Below are 12,083 nucleotides of genomic sequence, written 5' to 3'. Positions count from 1 at the left end.
AACCAAACGCAAAGACAGTGTGACAAACAAATTACAGCAAAAAGCGGCCATCTTGATGACACGCTTTTCTTAAATGTTTAACAAGCGAGAGAGTAGTGACTCCAGTTCAGTTATAATCTTATTTTCTTTTTTTGTCTCTAGTGGGGCACTTGTCGGCGTGCGTGGCACAATGGCAAATTCACGGGGACCCTATCCCCTGTGTATACACAGCTGTATACGTTCTCCTCTATTGTATGGAGAAAGTATTGTTTTCATCGAATTTTCTAGTTTGAGTTTGAGTGGATATATCTGTTTTGGGTCACCCTGAACCCAAAAAGTGGGTTTCGATGTCTGTGTGTGTGAGAGAGTGTGGATATGTACAGAGCTACATACACCTGTAGTCCGATTTTGATGAAATTTGGTTTGGAGGTTCTAATCCGTGGTATCTCCATGAGTTTTTTCATTTGTTCAAAATTTTGATTTTTTATTGTAATTTCCCCATCAAAATATATCCCATAAAATAAAAAAAAATCGGATTTTGAACAAAACCTCTTTTTAATAAAATAATGTGTTTTGGTCTTTATAATTCTAAACAAAAAAATGCAACAATGCAATAATGATTGCTGTAACAATTACGGTTTAAAAGTTATTTCAACTTTTGTGATTTTTTCCTACAAAATTAGCATAGGCTAGTTACTCCCACTGCTTACTTATGATAAAGGTTGTTGACAAGCTTATGGGAGAAATTATGTCTCAGATTGCTGATACCGTTTATTCCTTGTTCAACCAACATGGTTACTTAGTAACCCAAGGCCGATGTAAAAGAATCGACTTATAATTCAATTTTTTACGTAATTAGATTTTTATTGTCAGTTTTAACTGCAATTAACATGTTTTTAGGACAGAAATAAATTATTTACAACATTTGAATTAAATACTTCAAGCAGTTTTTCAAGATCTTTGTGTAAGCAAGCATACAAGCAAATATTGCTCATGTAAGAGTATAGGGTAGGATAATATTTTTTCTTGAACTAGTAGGCCATATACCAAATTGCATATCTTTATAACAAGCCATTCTTTAATTTTAAAAAATGCGGCTATACGAGCAACTTTTGAGTGTTTAAATTTTTGAATATTATATTTTGACTTGTCTATGGCCAAAAACAAGACAATAATACCTTTTAATAATACCGGAACAAGTTGGTAGAGAGTTCCGCCCAGGGCACCTTGTATATTACCATTATTGCCGCTATCTGTGTTTTTTGAATATTTTTTAGTTTATTTACTGTAGGTACATTACTTGATCAGAAAACATTGACCGAGGTGGATCAGTTATAGATGAATAAAATATCAGGTTCAATATTCTCTGTGTTCTGGACCATGTTTCGTGTGTTTATAAACAACATAACTACACCCATCATAAATCACTGCAGTCCAACCTATTTGAATAATCATTTTAATTCAGAATATTTAATTAGTTTACTATCTGCAATATGTTTGGATGTCAATCACTTTTAGATTGCTACTTAATATATTACCAATTTTACCAACACAAAAAAAAACTGTATGGTGGCCATTTCAATTAAAAGTATAAAGTATAAAAAAGTATACTAATGTATACTAATAATATCTTCCAGGAAGTTATATCGTATACGTTTTTAATCGAAGTATGTCTTTTATGTTCACTCATATCCTATACAACAAAATAGTAACTATATGTTTTAGTGATAGCTCTGGTTGTTTCTAAAGTTTTCATCGTTATAGGGATTTTTGATATGTGATTTTCAATGTTCTTAACAACCTATTACTAATACTTTCTTATGAAATAACGAGCATACGAATGTAGGTATTTTAAGCCAAGTATGAATGGAGATGAGTGTATGATGAGTTGCGCGATCTTGTAGTCTTGTTAGTGACTAAGGAAAGACATGCTTAAGTTTTCTGCTGTGTTAATGTAAACTAAAAATATAGGTATTTAAATAATTGCGGCTATATATTAAACTAGCTGCTCTACCCGTTCTTCGCAACGGGTGGATGTACTATACCGCCTACTGTAATCCAAACACTGTTTAAGTACCGGTACTTCAAGTTTATAAACAAAAAGCCTCCAAATTTATACAAAAAGAATAACTTACATTGTAACTGTCCTACCGATTACACGAAAATTTATCAATAACATTATTATCATAACTTAAGACACTTTAATAATATGCAGATCGAATGAACACTGATGCTTGGTTGATGCAGAAACGGTTATAGAATGTTTTTTTTATTTCCTTAATCAATGACATAGTTTTAGAATAAATTCATAACACACTTTTAGAATAAATAAATCTACCACATAGGTTTTTAAGCTTTATTTAATTTACAATCTGTTCAAAGAGTAGATCAATTAGCAAATGCAATAACAATACCACATTAAAAGTTAACTTGAAGAACATGAGCTAGTGATTGACCACTGTAAACACTAGCTAACAAAGATAATTTTTATAACACTTAGCCGAATCTGAATGGGAGGTCCAATATCGTATTCATTCAGGCTGTAAATGGTGTTGTGTTTGTCCAATAAATTTAGTGCAAGATGATTTGAACTATTTTCCAATTTGATCATGTATTTTCACTAGATTATGTAATTTCTTCTTTGACTATTTGAATTCTTAGATCATAATGAAGTGTTTTGTTGGTAACAACCCAAAGGTGCGTTGACAACTATTTGTTTAAAATGTAATTTATTTTGTTTGGATCAGCTGCCTGAAGTTGTGAATTAAGCATTGTTGGCAGTTCTGATGTATACATTGAAATGACAACGCAAATGTAAACATTGTGTATTTTCTCATGCTTCCATGGAGACCAATTATTAACATTTTAATTTTGAAATATTTTACTTTTACTTTTTATAATTTCACCACTCAACTTTGGACATCCAAGGGGAACTCTAGTAAATGGGAATAGTCCTATGACATTCATAGATATATGTGTAAAATACTCATGCTTAATTTTGGCTGTATCGCTTTAGTATTTTAGTCGTGATAGCTGCACAGACAGACAGACACAACCTCAATTGTATAATAGTATAGATAGATAAACGAAACGTTCAAAAACTCCGGTACTAACCGGGTTCTACAAGCTAACATATAACATTTTGACTGCATCAACTATTTATGGCCCAATACAAGCGGTAAGTAACATCCGGTGAGGAACATTCAGCATTAATATGATCTGACCTCAACATCCGATCTTCCACCACTTTGTTGACGTAGTTGTTTAGTTCTTAACTGAAATGTGTCAAAAGCATGTGGCCTATTAAACAAACAATATCAAGCGTAACGTTGTACTGTAGTTTTAAATTACATGTTATAGACAACGCTACACGCTTTTTCGGTATAGATGTCAGTTCAATCGATTTTAATATTTATTCCGAGCAGCTTTGAATGATTGTAAGCTACAATGTATAAACTATAATATACAAACTATAATGCGTTTAGTACAATAAATATAAATGTTTATTACTTTGAAGATAAACTGGTGTACTATAGTAACACAAAGTACGAATTGGTAACTGAACCATCGGTTCTCAGACAGTAAAATACTTGACTTACTGTATACTGAAATTCAAGTGATGGATACATAAAGAGTTATTGTAGACTGGTAATGCACTTTATGTAATGCAAAATAAGTCATAATTTAATACCGAACAATAGTGGTCCTAAACTAAGTTATGGTACTTATTTACACTCTACACGTATCAAAATTATAAATGATATTTTAATTATATTGAACTTAAAAAAAAATATTATAAATATTGTAGCCTACTACAGGATACAAATTTTTCAACTAGATATTGTAAACAACCATATTATATCACTATTATGGAAGATTCGTAGCACAAAAAACTTACTATTATGATAATAATTATATTTTGGGGTGGATAAACTTTAATTAAAAGAATAAGGCGTCATATGATAACTTATTGTAAAAAAATACCGTAGTAACGCTTGCTTCATCAATTTCACAAACAACATGAATTCCATGAATATGGAGTGTGACACCTGTTAGTTTGTGTGTGATAAAGTTGTTAAAATATCCATAATGAGAATTCATTACAACAGTATATAATTTTGTATATTGAATGTAAATTAATAATATAAATTATAGCTATGGCTGTGAATAAAACAGATTTTATGTTTTATAAATAGCCTCACATGAAGTGGAATGACGTCACAGCTTACATTGTTACCAGACGCCGTAATTATAATCAGTTCTGCCATTGTTCACTTGAACAGCCCTACATAATTGAGGTCAGGTCAACGTCTATGCATGAAGTAGGCCTGCATGACCAGACTTACTATATCCCACATCCTAACCTAAATTTGGAAAATAAATCACAACATACAATATAACAATGAATGCAAGTTAAGTTTAGACTACATAATCCATGATTTTGAAACACATTTTGAAATGTTTTTGTGGTATGTATAATATTTGCATAGTGTCTGGAGAAATTTTAAAAGTACTACCTACTGTAAAATAATAACTGTTTCACTATTTGGACTGATAATACTCACGTAAGCAAACTTTTTTATAAACAATTAGATACACTTAGCTGGAATAAAAAAATACTTATTTAACACAAGTAAATTAACTGATGATAAAATTTTCACATTACTTCGTTTTGATGTGTTGGCCTTATAATAAAATTACGTAAATGTTAAATTAGTTTTTTTCCGATATAAACATTTTATTTAATACAAGTTATTATTATTATTTAGTTTTTAGGTTTCAAAAATAGTTTATGTACAGTTACGTTCCTATTACTGTAAAATGACAACTCCCATGATAAATTGCTTCAACATTAATGTGGCGAAAAAGATCATCCCGTTGGGTACTTTTGCTTTTACACATAAAGAACTTAATTTGAAACTTCAATTAATTGATTTGCTTTGTGTCCAGTACTAAGTGTATACGTTATTTCGAACCATGTTCCGTCTAATGGGGCAAACATGTGTGTACGCATGCGGCCTTGATGTGGTCTGACACTTGAAACTCCTTGAAGTCCTAACACATCTTAATTAGAGGGCTTTGTGTGACAGGTGGTAACTTACAACTAGGTTGAAACTGTTACATTTCACGTTGGTAAATATTTCCCTTACTCGTATAATTTTATACAAACGTTATGGATATAATAATACAGGTTAATCTTGTGACAAAACACATATTTCTGGAACGTATACATTACTAAATTTAATTAGTTTGCGCCCTTGAGACGTACCGTGTATCATACACAAGAACCCATTCCACTAATTACCTTCCCGCCATGTTATTTCACCAATGACAAATCAGTATAGTGTGTACGATCGAAACTTGACCGAAAAATAAGCTTCATTTTAATGTGCAGTTATAAATAAGGGGAGTTAGTTATAAAATAATATTTACAATTGATTGTTAATCGCTTAAGGTGTTCAAAGATTTTAAGTACATTTATAAAAATAATATACATACTGACAGACAGACAAGCAGACATTTTATACCCATGTTTATTTGAGAATTTTACTGTCTTGACAAGGAACAAATAGACAATATGATTCCAGGGAGCTTGTAAACACCCTGCATATGAATTTATAAAGAAATTATTATTGAAAAATACGGTAACAGCATATTTTGTCATACAAGGAGCTCAAAGGGCTATAAGCCAGACTGTTATCAAACATACAGCCACTAACTGATTTTCCAGAACAAAAACAAAAACCACATCTATTTATTTAAACATTTTGGATATTTGAACCCATCTAATGGATGTTTACACTCACATTAAAACGTAATCTGGATGAATCTATTTTGGAAGGGATATTCTTTTCATATAATCACATGAAACAATGAGAAACTAAATCAAGTATGCGTATAGTTACGGTATGACATTTTAAAACTCAAAAATAAGCAAACTCCCTTTATTTATTCTGAAATGATGATACAAAAACAATATACAGGGTATCCAAACATATTCAAGTGCTGTCCAAGTGTACTCCTAAATCCATTTTTCACTCAATTTAATGTTTAAGGGTTGAGTTGTTTAACGGTTGTACCTAATAATTTGCACAACTACTTAAACCATTTGATAACATCTTATACGAAGTTATTTAAGCTCAGTTTAAAATCCAACAGTACACGTCAGAGCTAAGTTCAGATTGGCCAGTTGCAAGATCGGAAGTTCAGTTCCGGCCTGGAGAGGAAATTATTGCGGATGTTGAGGAAAACCACTTTGCCAATAGAAAGCAACAACTTTGCAAAGTATATCAGGATATTTAACTTTGTTTATAAAATACTTTTGTAAGTTTTTTAAACAGTCTATGCAATACAATTTTTCTGTTTGGTAAAATTTCAATAAGTTTATCGGAATAAGATGAGTACAATATAATACAAATAGCCTATATTTAATAGGGAAAATAGTTTTGCTTTATAAATCTACATGTTGAATGACTCTAACTAATGCGTGGCTAAGGTTTCGTGGGTTTAGTTTGTACAAAAATATTTTAGTGTTTCTTTTTCTTTTTTTAATTTTATGACATTGAAATAAGCAGAAAATATATTTGTAGTGGCAACTCAAATCGTAATAGAAATGTTAATCCAAAGATTGAAAACCAAATCAAAAGCACTATTCGTTAACATTTTTATATATGTATATATGTCCGTGAACGCGATAACTTGAGTAATGAAATTTGGCTTGAAGGTGTATGGCGGGATAAACTTGCGAAACAGCATGATCGCGGACCATGGGAACGGGGTTTTATGACGTAAAAATTGGTTTTGCACTTTTGACCCACAAAATAAAAAAAATTGCAATTTCTTTCCAAACCATTTTTTGGAGCTTATTAACAAATAATTTAGTATATAGAAGCGTTTTAATGTGCTAAATGGTTATGAAGAAATTACAAAACACCTTAAATTAAAAATTCCCATGATATTCTTATCAAGAATTTGCAAACTGTTGTGGTTTGCTTGTTTATGAATGTATTTTGAACAAATTTATAAATTTTTTCCAAGCTATTAATATTTTACAATAAACACACTTTATTAACCTCCCTGTAGCAGCAAACCTAGGTACTTGTTAAACTTAAAGCTACTTAAATAGATTTAAGTGAAAATCAAATCAGGCAAATGGAAATTCATTAAGGAGATACAAAAACCCTTTTTGGAAAAGCGGTTCAAACCCCCCCCAAGTTTTGTGGATGTGTCGGGGATTGAACCCGTCTCTCCCGCACCTAAGTCGGAGACGCTACCCACTAGGATAGTAACAAACCATATTATTAAACAGATTAATAACGCAAGCAGACGTCGAAGGTTTGAAATAATATATGAACTAAGATTTAATTATATAAAATAAAACGATATCTCGTGAAAAACTATTTTTGTGATCTATTAGCATACCATTGACTTTATATAGTCAATGCTTATACTAAAAGTATAATTGTTTAATTTTTCTTTATGTTACGAGTAATTGATATTATTACAACCCAAACAACAATGCCCGTCCAAAAGTATCTGCTTCTTACTGTGGTGCATTAATATAGGTTACACATACTCTCATATAGTCCCTTAGTAGGTTTGTCGTTCTTATAGATCAGATAAAGACAATAATTGTATTGTTATTTCCATCTAGTGCCCCTAGGATCATGTTTTTGTTTACAATTTGTTTCGTGTTACTTTAGTTATTTAAAACCTCGTTTAACCAATTTAAACTATATAATCATAAAACACGTGTCCCCTAGTTGTATAACCAGACAGTAATGCACAAACTATAAAACTAACTGTAACATATTTTAAAGAAAATTACGTTGACACTAGCGCCTAGCGTCACCAACCTGAACTAGACATGAAAAATAAACTTCGGATTCAACATTGGATGAGAGGTCTACTTGCGTTGGTTAGTAGCCTACATTCCGTTATACTTAGTCTAATATTGTGTGAAAACATACAGTGGTCTGTAGGCCTAAGTTTACTGCGAAAAAACAAATTAAATCTCCAGCTCAATATAGGTGTCACATATAATAAGTTACTTTCAAGTACAAACTACTACAACATACACAACTTACGACAATAAGAATAATCCGGTTCGGTTTATAAAGACAACGTCACTTGCCCAGAGTGACTGGGCTATCGCCAACGAGACGCCAAATGTTGGCAAATGTCCATAATATTGCTTCTATACTTTATCTTTCTGGGTGAATTTAATACAATGTTATAATCAGGGATATTTTTATCAAGTTTTGTTTCAAGGTCAAAACTAAAATACACTTATTTTATAGATTAAAGATACCATTGAAATAACTACTAAATGAAAATAAGAAAGCTCATGCTATTTACTCGTATTGCAACCATAGTACAGTACTAATTAGATAATATAATATCGCAGTACAGTAGTGAAAATACACAGGAAATATTGACGACTAGAGAACCCGTGCGGCTCAATGAGCCGCACAGTATGAAACATAACGCCAAGGACGTTATGTTTAAATTCGATTAATCTAGTTACATATTAGAGTAGTTGTTTAAACACTTGTTAGAAACTAATTTTATTCCGTAATACTTTTCATAGGTTGAATGTTTAAAATACCTAATCATATTATGCTTAAAATGCAGATGGTAACCGTTTAATCTTGCCAATTAATGCAACACGAACAAGCAAAAAAAACCATCGACATTTAGTGTACTTATGATATAAACATTTATTTGAGCTCACTATAAAAATTAAACGCTACCACACGACCTACTCACGATCTTTTGTTGCGAATTACTTGTGGTGCTGAAGGTTAATTCATTGACAAATTTTTGTTTTTACATTACTAACTGACGAAAACAAAAGTAAACAATATAGAGTTGTTTTGATTCTTAAGTATGACTCTATTGAGTAAACTAATATTGGCAGAGTATTATATTGGGCTATTGTTTTGTGACGTTATATTTTACCTATTGAGTTGTGTTCAATGAAGGACATCGAGGCTTTCAAGAGCACGCGGGCATTTTCTGAGTTCTGAGTCTGTTAAATGGAGCAGTAAAACTAAAAACACAGTAAAAGTCGTCTGCAGTGAACACAATTAAGACAATTTATGTTCTTCACTTGACCACTGCTTTCCATTTGTCGAAGAGCTTTCGTCGTTTTACAGTAGGCGTCTTCTAAGTGGTTGGTTTAGTTTATTAAAACAAAATATACAATGTGCTTGAAACTATTATCGTAGTGTTTTATATATGCATTTCTACGAAAGGGATTATATCGTCTACAGAATATGTTTCGTCCATGAACTGTTTGATGATAACTTTAGTTCAATAACAATTCTCACGACTTCGCAGTTGTGATATATATTAAATTTTGTATTTAGGTGTAGTTAATTAATTTCTGTGTAAGCAGTGACTATTAACAACACGCTTACAATGATAACCAAGATAATAACGGTGAGATGCAATAATAGTTAGAGTTAGTTTACGATCCAGTAATAAACATTTACATTTACAGATAATAATTGAAAATCTTCCCATTAAAAAATTGATATTTTAGCAAAATTTTACGGAATACACTATCAACGCGCGTAAACATGTACAACGGTAAAGTAAAAGGTGGCCTACTGTGTATTTATTCCTTTTATGTCTTTATATGTATAATTTTTTGTTTGTTCGTGATACAACTGCAAGACGCACCTGTAATGGGGAAGATCAAGAGCTTATATAAGGACTGACGATGGTGATTAAAACACTGAAATGCATATCCTTCAAATTATAATTTTAACGGTAAATTGGCGGACATTGGGTAATTTGACCTTTTTAGATTGATATTTAGGTGTATGAGTTTAACATAACCAAGATAAATACAATATTGTAAATAGAGCGATTGCCAACTATGATAAATGATTATTCACAAGTAAATAACGAAGATGGATTCATTCTTGTATTTATCATGCAATCACATTTATAGTGTTTTTCTAAACAAATCGAGTAGAGTATATTTCCTGATGTGATGATGTCACGGAGGTTCGTTTTTGATATGAAAAGGAAATGACTGCGGAAGTTGGCAAAGCAACTTTCAGCCAGCCTGAGATAATATACTGGCGATATTTTAAAACTATCACTTTTATTTTGTCCAAAAGTGCTTGGTAACTCTTACAACTATTTTTAATTTTTGTATTATTTTCAAACTTTTTTTATGATTTATAAACATTTGAAATGTAGTGCGAAAGCTAATAAAGATCACGAATTTGAATGAACCAGCAAGCCGCACGAATATCTACCACTTACTTAAAGGAGAACATAGGGAAAATATATTTGTTTTTAAATAAACCCTCACTTAAGCGCACAGACCTCGATTTAATCGTTGTTTTTAATCACATTATTAAAGTAATAAATATGCGTCAGCAGTAGGGGTCTTAGAAGAGTTTTACCTTATTTTAACTATAAGGTTCTTAGTTAAAAAGTACAGTGCATGTATTGTTAGAGAATTTAGAGATAGAGAAATATTATATAGCTCTTCTTGTGTAACCGGATACCGGGAAAAAAATTATGATAACCATAAAACAATATATCACCATTGATAAGTATTGTGATTGACTTTCGCTGATCTCATGTCCAGTAGAAGTGGGGTGTTTGACGCTTGCTCTGATGATAGCTCCCTAAAACGAGGCCGAAACGTTGCCAGTTCCTAGTCTTAAATTTATGACTAGGACAAGATCGAAACCTGAAGATCAAGTTTGTGGTTTAGGTAAATTGAACTTCATCAGCAATTTAGTTTTAATGACAGACAGTTAGGTGACAGTTTTATTAATGCCAATTAGAGGAACCATGCTGCTCCGCAGCGTTAAAATAAATATAATATCCTAGAACAAAATTAAATTTATAATTTTTGATTGAGTAATACTGAGTATTGAGTAATCTTGAACTAAACTGATCCAAACGACCAATAGCTCAAATTAAAGCCTATAACTTACTGTTTATTTTGAGTCTAAAACACATAACAAATATACAATACTAGAGCTATTGATTTTTAATAATAGAAATCCCTTATACAAATAATTTTTATGTTGGCTATTCACCTTGCTTTTACTTGAAACTCGTCCGAATTTAATAACTAATATATTAAACAAAAGCCAGTATTTCACTCAAGGTTCTTAGAACAAAATAAATAGGATTACATAATTATAACTGGTGAAATACATCTTAAATTGAAGTGAGAATTCAAAAATAAATCAAATTTATGTTTTTTGGTCGAGTAATACAATAGATTAATATATGCTGATGTTTGATGTGAAATCTGTGCGTGCATACTTGAGACCTCAATCATGAAAATCGGTCGGGTAGAAGAGCCAAACGAACTCGGAAAAGAAAACAAAATTTGTTTAATATATAAGATTGCGTAGTTTGTCATTATTGACATTAAACAGGTTATTTGGCTTTGTTGTAGTACGATTTAAATGATTGTGGTACTTACCAGCATTACTAAAATATGTAAAAAGATACCTTCCACACCTTTAAATGTTGTTATGGCCCGTTATCTCATGACTTGATTTACTACTAGGTCATTGTTTACCGTCCAAGTTTACTGACATCTATCCTGCAAGTTGTATTCAAATACAGTAACTTACACAAATAACCTAACTATTAGGCTATTTAACTAAGATTTCAATCACGCAAATTCGGTCACATAAAGAACTGTGGTGAATTAAATGTACTGGCACGTTCGAAATATATAAAAGCCATGCGAATTTATAGACCGTTATTTTACTGAATTTAACTAGAGAACATTACTTACGAAACTTTTGCAAACACATTTATATTTAATTTTAAAATTAAGTTGATAACATTAATAATAAATTACTTAGAAAGAGGTCAGTATAGAAATTTTAATTTTACGGGATAAAACTGTCTTCTAGCACATAAGCTAATCAATTAAACCAAGTAAATCCACACTGTCATAAAATTCTAATTTTTAATAGTATTTTAACAACACTGTAAAGAGAGGAACGTAGATGGTCGTTACTTTTTCAACACATGTCTTTATACCAAACTTTGCGTATAAAGTTTACACCTAAGTTATCGTTGTACAACCTGTTTCTAAGTGGCGTTGC

General features: G+C 31.3%; 1 protein-coding gene across 1 annotated transcript in view; it reads right to left on the bottom strand.

The window, feature by feature from the left end:
• LOC128997476 (nose resistant to fluoxetine protein 6-like) overlaps positions 1-11,452 on the bottom strand; it is a 17,085-nt gene extending 5,633 nt beyond the window's left edge. The window contains exon 1 of the mRNA XM_054423115.1: positions 11,447-11,452. Within this exon, the coding sequence (XP_054279090.1) occupies positions 11,447-11,452 (6 nt within the window). The remainder of the gene's footprint in view (positions 1-11,446) is intronic.
• Positions 11,453-12,083: the final 631 nt, after the last annotated feature.

Source organism: Macrosteles quadrilineatus, unplaced genomic scaffold, assembly GCF_028750875.1.
Source record: "Macrosteles quadrilineatus isolate MER2022 unplaced genomic scaffold, UCM_ALF_1.0 Scaffold_6__1_contigs__length_79288215, whole genome shotgun sequence".
Taxonomy (NCBI): domain Eukaryota; kingdom Metazoa; phylum Arthropoda; class Insecta; order Hemiptera; family Cicadellidae; genus Macrosteles; species Macrosteles quadrilineatus.
This window is presented reverse-complemented; position numbering and strand designations above follow the sequence as displayed.